This window comes from Gobius niger (assembly GCF_951799975.1).
Source record: "Gobius niger genome assembly, chromosome: 13".
Lineage (NCBI taxonomy): Eukaryota > Metazoa > Chordata > Actinopteri > Gobiiformes > Gobiidae > Gobius > Gobius niger.
In genome coordinates, this window is record NC_136864.1 from 11,795,808 (window position 1) to 11,813,977 (window position 18,170).

At 40.1% G+C, this 18,170-nt stretch overlaps 1 protein-coding gene across 1 annotated transcript; it reads left to right on the top strand.

The window, feature by feature from the left end:
• The first annotated feature begins 1,738 nt into the window (after positions 1–1,738).
• On the top strand, positions 1,739–17,890 carry mrc1b (mannose receptor, C type 1b). Its single transcript, XM_079570254.1, has 31 exons — positions 1,739–1,877; positions 2,894–3,280; positions 4,264–4,434; positions 4,685–4,840; positions 5,824–5,934; positions 7,048–7,185; positions 7,422–7,598; positions 7,683–7,837; positions 8,385–8,498; positions 8,582–8,697; positions 9,073–9,221; positions 9,670–9,869; positions 10,361–10,476; positions 10,751–10,823; positions 10,929–11,082; positions 11,165–11,203; positions 11,403–11,566; positions 12,198–12,259; positions 12,351–12,451; positions 13,488–13,630; positions 13,704–13,809; positions 13,896–14,023; positions 14,489–14,533; positions 14,638–14,737; positions 15,091–15,323; positions 15,537–15,702; positions 15,786–15,950; positions 16,362–16,478; positions 16,556–16,711; positions 17,335–17,361; positions 17,525–17,890. Exons 1-31 carry the CDS (start codon positions 1,742–1,744, stop codon positions 17,800–17,802), a joined length of 4,383 nt encoding a protein of 1,460 aa, XP_079426380.1. The 5' UTR covers positions 1,739–1,741; the 3' UTR covers positions 17,803–17,890.
• Positions 17,891–18,170: the final 280 nt, after the last annotated feature.

Below are 18,170 nucleotides of genomic sequence, written 5' to 3' on the forward strand. Positions count from 1 at the left end.
TAATATTATATAGAGGTAAAATTATTTTGTTTTTTGTTTGGTCTTGTACAGAGAGATCATGGACCCAGTGACTGATTTGAATGATCATTTTTGTAATTCATACATTTTTGTATTTTTTAGATACGACTTGTGAAAGTGTAATGCAGTTAATTGGAAAAACTGGCTCCTGCCCCCACTGGGTCCTGTGACATCATCACATTCTAGAACCTGCTACCCAGCAATACTGGTGCTTCTGCTACTGGCATCTGCAGCACTAGATTTTTTATGATAAAGCATCATTTTTACACAGCATGTTTCTGAACATTCAAAGACGCTTGACATTGCACTCACTTGAAGCCATTTCTGCCCTGGGGTAGACTGAGAAAGAGGGGCTTCGGCCACCACTAACCACTCACTGGCACGTTATAATTCAATTATCTTTTTTCAGGTGGCAATTATTTCAAGAACAGTTGGGAAATTCACTAGATCATAATCCACATATTGAGGTCATTTGCTCGAGGAAAAGAAAGTGAACATTTAACCACCAAAATTTGATTATTTAGGTACCAACTGAGCTCCTGTCACACATTTGTCTCTCCTCAAAAGCAGAAAAGCTCGGGAGGAAGTGAGAAAACGGAGCTCTATGACTCACAGGACACAGGAGTAACTGCCAAGAAGTCCTCACTGCACAAAGCCACATCAGGACATAAAGATCTTTAACCAGTCATTACTTTCATAAACACAAAACCTAAATGAGCAATGACTGTGGAGCAGCCATTGCACATACCGGTGATTTCCAAACACTACTAATTGTTAGGGATGTGTAAAATTCTGTGAAAATGGACACAGAGGCAGGACCTTTTATTGTGTGTGTGTGATACAAAAAATACATGTACCGTATTTTCTGGACAATAAGTCGCACTTTTTTTCCTAGTTTGGCTGGGGGTGCGACTTATACTTAGCTGCGACTTAACGGCATATATCAAAATATATCATTTCACATGTTTGCTATTTTCACATAGGGCTGCTACTTCTGTACCACAGAAGATTAAAAAAATGGTAATCGAGCAGCAGAAAGAAAGTTTGGAGTGAGCGAGAAACTTGAGAGGGACTGGCAAAAAGTGGACGTTGCTCTTACTACAATGAAGAAAACCAAAAAAACTAATCGTGGGCTAAAAGCTAGATGGCCACAGCTAGAGGCACGAGTTTAAAAATGAGAGCTTGAACAACGTGATGCCGGGACAGGCTTGTCAACGGTGCAGTTACGCCTCTGTGCCAAGGTAGTAGCCACGGCTGGTGCGACTTAAACGCCGGAGCGACTTATAGCCCGGAAAATACGGTATGCCAAAAGTTTGTCAATCTACTTGTCACTTTGTTGTTACTTTATGAGATAATTCTCTTTCTAGAGATGACTACAGCCTACAACTATGCCTAAATGCAATTGATTAGGTTATTATTCCAATTATCACTTAGCTTCACAATATTACACCCTGGTAGTTAATCCATTATGCTACTTACACAAACCTATCATGTCAATATTTTAGAAATTATTGTATATAATTTTGACTATGCTTTGTGGCATTTTATCTAATATGACTTTACCAAATTCAAACCCTAATGTGCAAAGTCATGTTGTCTACAAAAAACAAATCAGCGCTTTTTTTTTAACGGGGGGGGGGCGGATGTAAACAGGAACCCAGAACTTTCTCAATGAAGAGGGAAAAAAAGGCAGTGCCAGTGATTTTAAGTTTGACTCCCTGTGATGGTCAGCCTCATAAGTCGTTCCGCCTGCAGTGCACTGACAACGCTCGCCACAATGGGACTTATCAGGAGAGCCTTGGCTCTGAGGATAGCACTGGCTGCTGTCACCATTTTCATCCCAACAGCGCAATGCAACGGTACAGTATGCAACAGAGCTGAACAAAGAAATGGAATTGCAATTTATTTTTTGTGTGCAATTGCAGTATCAATTGAGAAATATTAGTATTGAAATAAGCAAATACAGGAATCACATGCATTTCAGAGCATGTTTGTAGAGGTCTAAGCTACAGGGTTAGCAGGTATTTCACGTAATAAGCCAATTCCAATTTGCAATTTCAATTTATCTTGCAGCCATTTTGTAAACTTGTGTAACAGTGCTATGGACTCTCACAATCAACGCTGGATTTCATATTTTAGGCCATGGACATTTTGGGCACAATGTTTTTGAATTTAGAAAAGAACTTATAAACTAATCTCACTCAACTTAAATTTAAGCATTTTTTCATACTTTTCGAAAATGAAATTGATGGCCTATATAAGTGGCAACAAGTCTACTTTTACTGCTTCATAATCGTAATAATTTAGGTGTTTACTGTGTTATGTGGTCTCAAATTCTCCATACTAAAACTGTATGTATTCGGTATAGTAGATTGTATTAGCATGCATCAGCAGAGCGCTTCATAGTCCTTCTATTCACTGCATGTCTGAAACATCACATGATCAAATAGTAATCGGGCATCACAAATTAGGGTGGTACAAATAATAATAATAATAATTTATAAAGCAGATATTAGCCAAGACTGAAAATATTAAGATAATACAATACTCCGACACTCCATCCTGTCTCCATGGGTCTTAATATGTAGAATACTTTATAACAACAGTTTAGAGTAGACCTCCACCAACATGTTCTGAAAAATATGAGATTCCTGTATCAGTTTCACATGTTTTCAGTCTTTTCTCAAAAAGTAATGCTCCTGGAAGTGATTAAAATATTCACCTTGAATCGTGATATGAGAACGCTAATACAATACTAGTTAGAAAAATCACATGTTAAGATTTTCCCAAAAAGCCCAACGTCAAATATTCCCAGGTTTGTAAAATTATAGGTACCTGTAGATATTTTTGTGACGACTTTGTTGGATTTTTCCAGATTCTCCATTCACACTCACCAACAAGGCCACTGGTTTGTGTTTGGTCAAAAAATCCACGCGGTGTATGGAGGTGCGCTGGACGACGCAGAACCGGCTTTATGTGATCTCCTCCAGGAAGTGTCTGGGCGCTCAGGGCAGGAGCGTGGGCAGCGAGGTCAGCGTGTACGACTGTGACGACCAGAGCTCTCTGCAGCAGTGGGAATGTCACAACAACACTCTGCTGGGTCTGAGAGAGCCACAGGGGCCAGACGGGGCAAGGTCCCTACCGCAGCTGTACGTGGAGATAAAGCCTGACGAGTCAGTGGCCCTGTCCCGGACTATTGGGCCCAACAACCACTTCACCATTGTCGGGACCAGCAGTGGACCCTGCACCAGGACACACAGAGGTACAGCACTGGGGCTAAGATACAAGTCACAGTGAACGTCACACTACAAAACATGGGAAAAAATATTTGATCACTGTTTTAAATATTGCGATAACAATATTTAGATTAATTTCACTGAGCCATTTTAGCACAGTAATTCACATCCATCCATCCAGTTTCTTGCAAACCCCTCCACCACGTGGAGGTGGCGGTTCTAGGAGGAGACAGTAATTCCTATTTAATCTAAATAAAAATCGTAAATCAATTTGTTTTTTGCAAATTGCGTTAAAACAAGATTAAATCAGGACCATAACAAAGCTGAAATTGAACTACATTTGGAAAGTGGTTGTGAAACTGAGCTTTTGCACATTTATAAGTGATGCATTTTTGTTCTAGGCAGTGTTTGTGACGTTAGTGACCTCAGTGACTTTGCGAGATATTGTGGCTTGTTACGATGTGGATACTACATCACATAATACTGCCATCATGATAATGAAATAAATTAGGTGTGTGTCCTTTTTACTTGTAATTACACCTAAGTACCAAGCTATTCCTACCCTTTTATCATGGTATTATTACTGTGCAGTAGACTCAAATGCTGCAGGATTTGCCATTAAATTTCAAAACAACACGTTTTTCATTGATGGATCTAGAAATCAAAATTGGTACTAAGCAATAGGTACTAGAAAAGAAGTTATGATAAAAACGGATATTTTGGCCTTGGCCTAGTTGAAATCCGTTGTTAACATTAGTTGTCTATCTAAAGTAAATATAATGAATTATGATTGAGCTTTGCTATTGGCTGGAAAACCTGCTCTGCGAGTTAGTATTGTGGATTGTGGTCTGACACATTTGGTAGATACTGAGGTTTATCTACAGTATGCATTGCCATCTTGCAAGTAATAACTGGCTTGGGGATCATTTAAATTGAATTCATACTTTTGTAGAACTTTGTATTCTAATCCTCCCTGTTCCTCAAAGACACAATATCTTTCACCTGCCAGAGTTCTACAGTATCGGGGGAAATGCGTATGGAAAGCCCTGCATGTTCCCATTCTACTACAAAGAGCGCTGGTTCGGAGACTGCACCACTTATGACTCATCCATTAAGAGGTCATGGTGCGCCATTGAGACAAAATACAACCGTGAACTGTGGGGATACTGTCCAACCAACTGTGAGTATGACGCTTTAAGTAGTTGCAACAGTAGTACTAGTTAAAGTAGCAGCCGTAAGGTTTGCAATGTTCTTTTGTCTTCAAATCTGTATTAGCTTTTTGCTATAGAAACATACACATACTTTTTTCTTAACAAAATAATCTGAACAAGCTTGTGGCTGGTGGTGGCGTTATACTGGTAGAGTTATTGAAGAAGCATTTGCAAAAATAACATATACGTTCATGATATTTGTCGTTGTGTCATCTGTAGCTAATGAGCACTGGACCAAAAACATTGCAACAGGAGCGTATTACCAGATCAATCGGGAGTCTGCACTGACCTGGGCCCAAGCTCAAGTCAGCTGCAAACAGCAGGGGGCCTCTCTGCTCAGCATCGCTGACCCCAACGACCAGGCGTTTGTCTCCGGTAAGGCGCCCTCTGGTGGACAATAAAAGTGAATCAGTGCATCCTTTCTTGCAAATAACAAAAGGTTTTGCTGATGATTATGATCATGATGATGATTGATGGACTTGAGGGAGCATTAATTTTGAGGCAAAATCTTCCTTTGATATGATGTCTGGCTGGTCTACAAGTTTAGAATAGCAAGGCTGGTCATGTGGCTGGTTGTCCACAAAAGTTAATGGCTAAATGATACTTGCCAGGAAAGAAAGTGCAGTGTCTATCTTTAACCCTTTAATAGTTTGCTCAAACGTTTGGTAGAGCACACTTTATTGAATCGTGCTGTTTCTTATTCTGCCTATCTCTATTATTCTCTACCAAGTGTGCAATACTCAAAATATCCAGTTTAGATAAGTTTATCTGTAAGACAGTTTAGGTTGGACTAGTTTGGACTGGTTTGGATTGGTTTAGACCTGGTTTGGACTGGTTTAGATCAAGTTAAGACTGGTTTATGCTTCTTTTGACCACTGTTAGACTGGTTTAGACCAGGTATAGACTAGTTTATACTGGTTTAGACCAGTTTTAGACTGCTTTAGATTAGGTTTGGACCGGTCAAAAAAAAAAGAAAAAGTTGTTTGCCTCCCATATGGTTAGAAAATACTTTAAAAAAAATGTTTTTTTTTTTATTGTTGTGGGGGTTAAAAACTGAAATTATAGCAACAAAATAGATACAAGGCAAGATAGAAAACCTTCGCATCTCTCTTGTGTTTCCTGAAATGTCAAGATTGAGCAATCCAGTCAGTTGAGGAACTAAAGGAGTTTCTCCATTGTAGAAGTCTTATATCAGTCTCACATTTTGTGGTAAAATGTTTTGGTTGAGAGCAGCAGTCAGCGTCTTGAAAAGTTTGGGGGAAATGTGTTTAGAAATAGAGAGAAGTATATCGAAGTAAAGAAAGGGATGTTAAAAGTTTTGTCTTTTTCCTCATCTTTGCCCATCTGCATCCACACAGCGCTTCTCGGATCAGGGAGGACCAAGGTCTGGATCGGGCTGGTTTTGGACCCTGAACACGGCTGGCAGTGGACTGACGGACAGGCCTACAAATACATGCGATGGAGCGGGGGTAAGACAGGAATTCATACAAAATCACATGAAAGCAAATACATAAAGTGTCTATCTTGTCTTATTTTTACTGCACAATTTTAAGTGAATTGTTGTAAGTTAACGGTAGTTGGAGTAACGTTGGCTAGCAGAGCACTGTAAGTTTACGTTAGCAAAAACGTAAACCAAAAACAAACAACAGCACAAATGTATGTCACAGTTTTCATAACCGACTTAATACTTACCAAGTACGTTTCCAAGAGATGCTCGGAGTCTGGCCCACGATAAGTTATTTCTGCTTTGACTCAGAACGAAGTTGGACTTTAACAGCGCCCCCTTCTGGCACTTCTTAGCAAATCGACTTTCTTGTTACCATGGAAATCCGCCATCTTTGCAGCTGTTAGCATACATTTCCATAGACTAACATTAGCTAAAAACAGTATAAAAAGTGCAGAAAAAGTAAGTAAGATCATTATCCAGGGAAGGCTTCTCTTAAAATAAAATTTGAAATAATTTGCATGGGTGAAGATCGACTTCTTCGCGAAGAATTCGATGAAGAAAATGTCCCAACATACCAAGGGCAACTGGGAGAGCGCATTTGGACACATTTCTCGTTTCACTGAAGGCATCCACCCACAATAAAAAACGATTTGCGATCAGAAAAACAGCCTTGGTGTGGAATTTCTTAATGAAGACCAAAGGTGCGCTGCAGCAGGATGACAGAGTGGCTGTTAGAAAAACATGCCTCTATGACAAAAGTGCACTGCTCCCTCAACCACAGCATATTACATATATTTGTGACGGGTATGGACAAAAACTTCCCATCCAGCCCCTTCCATTGGACCCTCACTCACCCCATTGTGACCCTTCTTAACATCACTATCCCCTTTTCAAAAAATTAAGTTCCCACGCCCCACACTGTATACAATATATTTTGCCAATCTGTCCATAAATTGTAATACTTGAGGCTAGCAGTTGGAGTCTTAGTTTCATTTGTGCGGAGCAGCATTGCACATATTCATTAGACTGGCCCTCTCTAAGGCCCAGATGTTCTGAGCTACGCCCTTGATTACTTGGCTGAGCTTGTTTTTGACACAACAGAGGTATAAAGCTGAAGTTACTTTTTCTTTTTCAGGAAATCCACAGCCAAACCCTGGACACAACTGTGCGGTCATTGAGACTTCAGGGCAGCAGACCTGGGAGAGTTCCACCTGTGGCAAACAACTGGGCTATGTCTGCTACAAGAGTGGAGAACGACCTCCAATAACTATATGTAGGAACATAAAAGTCATATAGAGTCATCAATGTTGCAATAATTATAGCAATTGTAAAGGTATAGTCCTAGTTTAGATTTGTCTTGGTTTGGACCTAAATTAGTCCTGTTTTCATAGCCCAATAGTGGTAATAGTATTTGTAGGAGTTGTAGACAAAGCTTTGAAGCAGATGAGTAAAAGAAGCAGTAGTAGTTGAAGAAAAGTAGTCACTAATTTAAACATGTCTGTTTTACAGTTGAGCAGGGGTTTTGTCCCACTCCCTGGATTCCCTACAACGGCAAGTGCTACCACCTTCACCGAGAGAAAAAAACCTGGCCAGACGCTGTGAAAGAGTGCCGTAAAGAAGCGGGAGATCTTCTAAGCCTGCGACATGTGGAGGACCAGAGCTTCGCCCTCTCTCAGCTCGGATACGGTTAGAGAGATTATCATTGTTTTTCAGATAGTAATTGTCATATGGAGTTGATTGTTAATGTTTTATTGTTGTTCATCTGTGCAGCCGCTACAGATGAGCTGTGGATCGGCTTGAACGACCGGAGGACAGAGGGGCTGTTTGAGTGGATCGATCAGTCCCCAGTGTGGTTCAGTAGTTGGCAGTACGGCGAGCCCTCTGTGTCTGGAGACTCTGAAGACTGTGTGCTCATGACGGGAGAGGTACTGACCCCAAATATTAAATGACCCAAGTGTTTTATCCCTCTGATCAATGAGGTGTCTGTAACTCTGTAAAAGTCAGTTAAAGGAACAGGCCACCGTTTTTCTATACTGAGATATGTTCTTACCTGAGCTTAGACAAGTTGATACGTACCTGTCTGTGGAAGAGCTTGGTCGCTTCTAACTTCACTCCGTTTGGAGCTATAGGAATATACTGGGAGAGGCATCTTTGGTCGTTTTGCGTGACTGAGGGCACGTACAAAGACCAGACAGGTACCTATCAACTTGTCTAAGCTCAGGTAAGAACATATCTCAGTATGGAAAAACGTTGGCCTGTTCCTTTAATAGCAGTGGGTAATAGGAAGAGCAAATGTAGTAATGATAATCAGATACTTGACCAAAAACCCAAAGTTTGATGCCTGATGCCTGCATTGACAGCTTTATGTCAATGGGCAAGCCACTTCAACTACCTTGCCTGATGGTGTTTCTTCTATTTTGAGTTTTAGTGCAAAATTGCCTGTCAAACATCAACTTTTCTCTCTTCACTCAGAAAGGAAACTGGGCGGATCGCAGCTGTGAGGAGACGCATGGTTTCATTTGTATGAAGGAGAGCACCATGGAGCGAACCGGAGAAGAGATCAATCTGGATGTGGGCTGCAAACCTGTGAGTGCATGAAAAACATGTCTTTTTCAAGTTTGTGATGTTTTCATTTGAAATTATTATTTTTTGTACCTCCAATTACACAGGGCTGGAAGAAACACGGCTCATACTGTTACTTTGTGGGAACACAAACCAAAACATTTAATGAAGCAAGCGAAGACTGCAAGAGAACAAACTCCTACCTGGCTGATGTATCAAATGGGTAAGAATACACATAAAGCTTTGTATGTATATAGAGTGCATACTACTTTTTTTTTTTTTTGCCTCTGACTAAGACCCTTCAACCTACATCCCAACAAAAACATGCACAATAGGCTAATTCTCACCTAGACAGTCCAAACCAAAAGTTAACTCTAAATCTGGAGATGCTTCACGGGGCACTTCACCTCGGTCACCCACTGCCCTGACAGGCTGCTCCAGTGAAGGATAGGCAAGGCACATTTCTTATGATAAGGCACATTACAAAAGCAATTCAATGTACCTTACAGAAGGAACAATAAAGTATTGGATGAGTGGCTGTCTGCACAAAGGCATGAAAAAGGGAGCAAAATAAAAAATATGTATCTCTTTTTTCCAGAGTGGACAATGCGTTCCTTGTGAGTTTGGTGGGATTACGACCAGAGAAGTATTTCTGGATTGGCCTCTCTAATATGAGGGACATCGATCAGTTGGTTTGGACCAACACAGACCAAGTCAGATTCACTCACTGGAACAGCAACATGCCAGGTATGAGCGAGAGTTTCATGCAATATCTCAAGAAACACATTTTAAACTTTTAACACTTATTACCTCACAATATAAAAAATGCAGGGATGTGCATTTATATATGTATGTACATTTTCCCTGAAACAAGATTCAATATTGAAAGTTTAGATAGATCTTAATGTAGACATTTACATGGTCATATGTCTTTCTATTAAATTGTCCTGTGAAACACCTTAAAAAAAATTGCCATGAAAATACAATAAAGACAGACAAAAGTGATTCTAAATGGGACATTATATTTTAGATAATTCTGGTTGGATCAGTTACATATTTCTGTTACATTTATAGTTTCATATTAACCGTGACCTCAAAGGGTTTTAAGGTAATTTAAGAGGAATAGTTTGTTATCCACATATGCAATAATTGACCAAATGTACTGAACTAAACTCCTCCTTTTGGTTTATCTTAGGATACCAGCAGGGTTGTGTTGCAATAACCACTGGGGTTATGGCTGGACTCTGGGACTTGCTGCCCTGCACTAACAGAGAAAAGTACATCTGCAAACATCTGGCAGAGGGCGCTGTGGTGACCGTGCCCCCGCCCACAGTAGCTCCACCCAAATGTCCCGATGGATGGAACAAAATCCCAACCAGAAACTTCTGCGCCAAGGTATGGATGCTATTTTAGTCTTTTTAATGTAATTTGGTTGTTGTGATCATGTCACACTCAAGGAAACGTGCTGAAGGACTCTAGGAACAATTGGGATGTTGGAAATGCATAAGAAAAGTTAGAAATGAGTTTTGGTTAACAACTAACCATTTAAAATTCATGCTCTCCCTCCTTCATTGATTGTTCACAAAAAAGTAATGTATAGGGCCTTTAGCCAAGCAATAAATCGCATAAAGGTCATAAAACAAACAAAACATATTTTGTAGATAATTTAAACATGAGTGTAGAGTCAATGCAATGCCTCACATTCTTACAGTAGTTTGTAAATCCACCCGCTAAGCTCTGATTTGTAAAAGTAGCTTTTAAATAATGAATGTGTCCTTGTGGGTAAGAAGAGATAACGTTTTACAGTCTGTAAAACCAAAACAAACAAATAAAAAATGTAATTCATAAACGATAATCCTTCATCATAAAATTGGCATCTGTCGTAGTTTTTCACTGGGCCCAGAGCTGAAGAGAAGACGTGGTATGAGGCGAGAGATTACTGCAGAGCCATCGGAGGAGACCTGCTCAGTATCCATGGCACTGATGAGCTACGAGTGGCACGGTACGTTTTACCACGTTTGTATTATACCCTTTGGACCATTCTTTTAATTTCACAAACCTTCTACCTTGAGAAAACTGCCAAATATTTAGAAAGTGACTAAAACTAAAACTCTGATTTATTAGTTGAATGGCAATGTCTTCAAAACAAAGTTAAAATAACCTTTAGTGGAAAACATTATTTGAAAAGCTTTCTTTTGAAGCTATATGCTTTATGTTTATGTGGTACATTTTACAACAGTGTCGTTTTAATTAACAAATGTGTTATGTTTTTAAAGCCATGGAAGAGGATGGATTGGTCTTAGTGTCCCAGACGCAAGCACTGGTTATGCCTGGAGCGACGGGAGCCCGGTTCGTTTGTCACAGATTTTTGTTTTTGTTTTCTTTTATGGCGAAACCTTTCTTATAACCTTTCCGATTCCATATCCTATCTCCATTTCCCGCCTGTATTTGTAGGTGAACTTCCTGCACTGGCAGGAGGGAGAGCCGAATAACTTCAACGATGCTGAGTCGTGTGTTGAGTTCAGGATTTACAACTGGGACGAGAGCGGGTCCTGGAATGACGTCAACTGTGAGAGCTACAATGACTGGCTCTGTCAGATCCGCGCAGGTACGCAATAGTGCGGCCTTCAAATTATGTTTGCTAAAGATTACTAGTTTTCTGACTAGAACTGTTTTAATTTTTCTTTCAGGGGTAACTCCAAAACCACCCCCAAATAACACTGTAGCAGGTGGGTCGGACATGTCAAACGCCACTTTCATACTGCCATAGGGATACTTATTTAATTGTTCAATAATCATCCAATAGAAAATTTCCATCAGCTTACTTTACAAAAGCTTCAAACATGTTGAAAACATATTACAATTGTTCCAAACTTAGAAACATACCCCGCTGACGTGTCCACTTTATTCTAAATGACATTGTTTCAGATTTCAACACCACAGTGGATGGTTGGCTGGAGTGGAAAGGGAACCAGTATTACATAAACAAAATGTCAATGTCAATGGAGGCGGCTCGTCAGTACTGTCAGCGGTCACACGGAGAACTGGTCACGATCACCAGCCGAGCAGAGAACGTTTTCCTATGGAAACAGGTAAGAAATAAGGACTTTACTTGATTGAGTTTAAATGCCAAAAGGTGATATAGTAGCACTCAGATTCAAAGTCCTGTTTTCAGCTTTGTCAGGGTCGACAGTTTGCTGAATGACTCTTCACTTTCTTCATCCTCATTCACACTATACTGGCCTGGCTAACATAAAAAGAACAACAATTGCCTGCAGGTGTTTTTCAATCATGTTTTTTTTTTAGCCCTGCAGCTCACTAGTGCGTCAAATGGGGTTAACACAAGACTGGCCTCGCACATTTTACACAAGACTAATGCTCCAAAGCAGGGCTAGGCAAGTTTACTTTGTGGTGGGACAATTTCCTTCCTCGTGAATAGGCCATCGGCCAATCCTCCGACCTACTGTCCAAAGTAAAGCACCATTTTCTCATCATCCCATTGATGCACATTATATATGACCTAACATGGGGTTTAGAGACGCATTTTCTAGTCTAGAAAACTGCCAACTCCTGCTCTAAAGACAGCTGTTATGAGCAGAGCAATGGTGCTGTGGTACAGGCTCCCTCCTCCCTGATGCTGTTGTAGAAGGATCCTAAAAATATAATTGAAGTATAACATGTGCAAACTAGGTGAAAATAATTAAGATTTTGTTTTTTCAATAGATTTCTAGAAGCTATGGACGTTATTATATTGGATTGTCAGTGGATCTTGATGGCTCATTTTGGTATGTAAGATAACATTTAACATAGACCACCAACATTTTATAAATTGTAAATGTTTGTATTTGAAATCCTGCTGTGTTTGTCTGACTGAAGGTGGATGAGTAACACCCCAGTGGAGTTCCTGAGCTGGGATCAAAATCAACCAAAAGAAAATACCATTGATGAAAACTGCGTCGTTATGACTTATTACATGGGTGAGTACGATCGAGGTCGACGGTTTTCACCACCTCCAAACCATCTCTGGTTTTCTAGCAATTTTTCCCTTTGATAAATAAAAGGACTTTTTCGAAGGATGAAATGATAACTCCATCCCATAAAACAGTGGTGATATACTCTCATGTATGTAACTCCTTGGGACTTTTATTCATACTCTAAGAACACCCTGCTGCTGATGATTATGAAAATGCTCAACGAAAACTCTTTTTTATGATTAAATGTGTGTAAATGTGTTGTATGTATTGTGTTGTTCTAAATTTAAGACGCATTTAGTCGACTTTGCATTCATAATATTTATTATAATCATATTTAATCAAGGTTCTCTGCTTCATGGAGCTTCTCCCACATGAACAAAGCTCAGAGCTGTTCCTTTGACAGTGAATTTAAATTATATGAAGCTCTTTCAAACATGGGAAGTTTGGATGATTTTAATTTCTCCTTTTCATTTTGCTTTAATCATATTTTAGTCAATGAAAATATCTGGACATTTTTATCATAGTTTTAGTCTCATAAAAAACGGCTGATTTAGTTTTGGCAGCCAAAAATATTACTTGACTAAAATTATGACTATTTATTATTTTAATTGACAAAATTAACACTACTGTAGTTGAAGTGTCAAACGTTTTGCCTCTCATCCAAAAGGCTTTGTCAGTGCACTTAAGTTTCAGCTCAGCCCGCAGCCCAGATAAAGATCACAGGGAGCTCTGTCCTCCCTTCAATTGACAGCTACTCTCACCTGCTGGTAGTTGTAGCTATATGTTTTTTGTAGTTAGTCCAAACGACTTAACTCATGCCTGAGTTTCAGTCTGAACGGCCCTAATCTCAGCTGATCACTTCTAATTACCTGCCTATTGATCTGAGCTGGGCTGACCTGAGTGATCTCAAGAACCTTCATTGAAGATGAACAACTCTTGTTGAGAGCCTACACAGGCATTAGCATCCATTGTTTCTTCATTTTTTAAAAAAATAAATTATAATTGAAATGTTATCTTTTTTATTACATTAAATTTGCAGGTTACTGGGGAAACTGCAACTGTGGAGAAGAGTTAAAATCAATTTGCAAACGTAGCTCATCTGCCCCGGTCAACACCACTGTGGCTCCAACAGAGGCTCCTGCAGGGGGGTGTCCTCTCTCATGGACGCAGTTCAACTCAAAGGTCAGGACTCTCAAATAAATATAGATGTTATAAAGGCCAGATCAAGAGTGACAATGACTATCTGTCTGTGCAGTGTTACAGCATTAAAAATAACACAAAAACAACTTGGGAAGAAGCAAGGCGACAGTGTATCTCGATGGGAGGAAATCTAGCATCTATTCCAACCCGAAATGTGCAAGGTTTGTAAGAATTAATATCAAATAAACATAGTGAAATAGTAATGCTGTGGTGTGTATGTGCCAATATCTGCACTTTGTATTTACAGCTTTCCTGACGACCAAAATGGCAGCAACCACGCCCACAGACCTTTGGATCGGCCTGCACAGTATACAACAAGACGAATTCTATTGGACCGATGGAAAACCACGGAAATACACCAACTGGGACTACTCTGTATGTTTACATGAGGATTAACTGTTCCCTTAGTCAAAGGTTCTTAAGCTGCCATCCATACTGAGTAGTTTTAGTACAGATTCATTGTCTACCCCACGGATGTCCAAACCTTTTTCATGGGGGCACATATTTGAAGAGTATTGAGTGGTCCGTGCAGTCAAACATTCAGCTGGGTTTAAGCTTTAACCGTTCCCCTCAGAGCTAATTTATGCAGCTCTTTCTTTTAATAAAGCATTAGTTTCCGAGGCTTTAATCATGTGCAACTATAAAACTTGCAATAAAAAGTATAATCTCTGGCAATGAGTGCCGATTCAACAAGAAGCCTCAGGGCCACCAAAAATTGGGCTGAGGGCCGCATTTGGCCCCCAGGCCGCACTTTTGGCACCCCAGGTCTACCCAGTACGACTCAGCGCTTACTCGAATGTGTGAATTAAACATGTTGATGATTGATACAATTCTTTTCAGAAACAAAAGCGCAGACCAGGAAGTTTCTATCAACGATGGAATGAGGTACAATTTCATTCAGTTTCATAAATTTTGATTTAATTTCAAGCTTTGAAACTTTCTTGCTGCCGGACTGTAACAAGTATGTCTCTCTTTATGTTGATCATCAGGAGGACTGTGTTGTACTCAGCAGTCGTCTTGCAGGTTTTGGGAAATGGAGGATGATGTCGTGCAATGACACCAATGGATTTGTGTGTTCTAGACCTCTAGGTGAGTGGAACGATGCATCAAATATATATCAAAATATATAATATACTTTTCTTTTTTTTTCTTTTTTTTACCGTATTGTGTCTGTTTGGAAAAAAAATCAACTTTTAAGTGAGGCACATGTTGACAAAAATACAAAATCTAAAGTATTTAATGACTTTTTTTTCATTGTTCTACGCATAATGATATAACCAAATGACTTGTAGTGTAAGTAAAGCAACATCTCAACCTAACATACAGTATATTATTCACCAGCCAAATTTGGATTACAATTATACATCATTTGCAGCAGTTTATTTTCAATTTAAAAAAAAATGCAGCACTTACATAATCAACAATTATTTTTCTTTCAATAGACAGTAGAGTCCCGCCAAGGCCCAAACCGGTTCTCCCCAACACATATGTGACATTGGGGAACGACAGCATCAAGGCTGTCACGAGGAACCTCACTTGGGACGCTGCCAAAGCCAACTGTGAGAGGGACCAGGCGACTCTGGCCAGTCTGCGAAACGAGTGGACCCAAGCCTTCGTGGAGCTGATGGCAATGACCATGAAAACCCCACTTTGGATCGGACTCAACAAAAATGTGGTAAATTAGATGACCTACAGTTTTCACGTTTCTAGCATTCTGACAATGTAATGAAAAAGACAGTGACACACCAAAACTAGAAAGCTGGTGGGTACATAGAACAGCTTTTGCATTTTTGTCTTTGTTTTTCTTGCAAATGCATGAAAGTGATTAAGGCAATCACTGTAGTCAATAATATTCTATAGTCCCACTGATTTTGCTCTTTTGTCCCAGACAAACGGGTATTACCGATACATTGACGGTTGGTACATGAGCTTCACGAATTGGGCAGACGGTGAGCCTCGGCAGGACAAGCCCTGTGTGTATATGGATGTGGATGGGAAGTGGAAGACAGCCTTGTGCAACACCTCAATAAGCAGCGTGTGCCTACAGACCACAGGTCCAGCATACTCATCCATAAAAAAGCTTGAAAAACACATTTTGAGGATTGAGGACGGTTCTAAATCTATTCTGAATTGCTAGATGTGGCGCCGACCGAGTCCACCCTGTACCCGGGGGTGTGCCCTGAGGAGACCGAGGTGGAGTACCGTCAGAGTTTCACCTGGATCCCCTTCAAAGGCCACTGTTACATGTTTGTGGCTGAGGATATGGAGTGGGCCGACGCCGCCAGCAGCTGCGCCAGACACGGTGAGGAAAGAGAGGGGAAATGCCATCAGACCTGCTCTAAAAGTCAATAAATGTGGACAGAAAGTAAATTAACTGGTTGGAGAATCATTTGCAATGGGGTGTGGGCAAAAACTGCTTCGGATAAATTGTTTAAATGCGATTGTCAGACTCATGATCAGTGCTTGAATCTACAGAATTCTATGAGAAAATACAGATATTCAATACTGTTCAAGGTCTAAACGATTTCCTTACAAGTTGTTATTTAAACCAGTAGCACCAGTTTAAGACCACAAGGCCATTGCAGCACAAAGAGTTGACTTATGCTATGCTACCTATGCTACACTGTGACCTAATGTATACATGGGTTATTGACAATGTGAATGTCTTATAAGCGCGCTGCCGTCAGACTATGACCATATTTCTGTGCTGTAGGGGGGAACCTGGCAAGTATTGGAGACCCTTCAGAGCAAGAGTTCATAAAGAAAAATGTGGAAGTGTTTCAGAGTGCGCACAGCTCCTTCTGGGTTGGCCTGTACAAAACTCACAAAGGTATATTTATCCTATGTATTCCAAATGTACATTAAATTTACATACAGTACAAATTAAAAGTGTGTTTTTTGCTCTAGGAACGTGGCAGTGGTTGGATAAGACACTGATGGACTACACAAACTGGGGTGAGGAGGAGCCGCGCAGTGACTATGGAGAGGTCCGGTCGACTGATGGAACATGGAGCACAGGGCGAAGATGGCACGACCGAGCGTACATCTGCGAGACTCCCAAAGGTGAGGGCAAGACATAGATGTAAAAGATTATTGCTGGAGCTCGTTTGGGTCGTGGGCCAATATTCAGCCCCCATTGTAAAGGACTGTGGCCTAAATAACAACGGTTTACACTTATTGCACTTTATCAGCCTGTGCCACACGTTTCTCAAAGTGCTGCATAAAGTCATTATTCATTCACTCCACACTCAATGGCAGTAAGTTACTATTGTAGCCACTATTGTACTATTGTAGCCACAGTCTGCACTATTGGTGCAGACTGACCATTAACCACATGACTATAATATGCTGTTTATATCCTGATCTCTTATTATGTCAGTGCCCTCTGCTGGACACGTGTGGAATTCTTTCCTTTTGTAAATTTAAGCTTTAAATTTAAGTGGCTGGAGTGAGCATTCTGGTTGTTTCTTTAAAAATCCATAACACTGCACAGCAATGGGCTAGCCCAGAGACTTATTTTTTTTTTTTTGAGAGGGCCACATTAAATCATCTCGCAGACCGCTTAACCTCCATAAACCCAAAAAATAAGAGTGAGCAGAAAAAAGGAATAAATGAAATACTATTAAAGCATTCTACTTGTATAGTTTCATATGAAATTTGGCTGATTTTTATCTCTCTTTTTCCAGTAATGCCCAGAGATAAAGGAAAACCTGGTGAGTAACCACAATTATGAATATTATGAATTAAAGCCACACTGCTGATAATTTTACCCATTAGATATAATACATTTCAAGAAATAATTCAATTACTGGTATTTTCTGGTGAAAAATACCTCTGTGTGATTTTTTTCATATTCTATAATCCTTTCCTGTACAGAACCGCAGGGCCCTCAAGATCGTCAGAGTCGGACTCACAACGCATTGGCCGTCGTTCTGGTGATTCTCGTCATCTCTGGTTTGGCCGCTGTCGCCATTTACTACTACAAGAGGTCCCCGAGCTCCTTCCCCACCTTTGAAAACCCCCTGTACGCCGACCGCTCCCAGCCTGACGTGGTCGACACTAGAACACTCATAGAGAATGCACAGCCTGAGGAAGAAACCAATGAAACCAATGAAACTAATGAAGCTAATGCAGAGCCCATCATAAGTCTGTGATAAGACAGCGCAGCAGTGTGAAATGTACATTTTTCATAGAACGATTTCTTTTATTTACCTTGATATTGTGATTTGAGCTCTAATAACTTATCTACTTATCTTGCCTAATTTATGCTCGAGATGTAGCGAGCCTAACTTAATGAAGGCTTAACCCCCAAAAGATTCACCCCCTCACCCATCCAAGTGATAAATAATCGGGCAAATTTGAGATATACTTTTTTTTTCTTCAATATATTTGACTGATTAATGGTACTTTTTGTTTTTGGAATAACAAAGAGGACAAAAATAACTGTTGTTCATGCATGTAAATATTCTTCTGAACTTGATGTGCTTATTTGTCTTGTTTGATGCACAATAAATGGTATTTT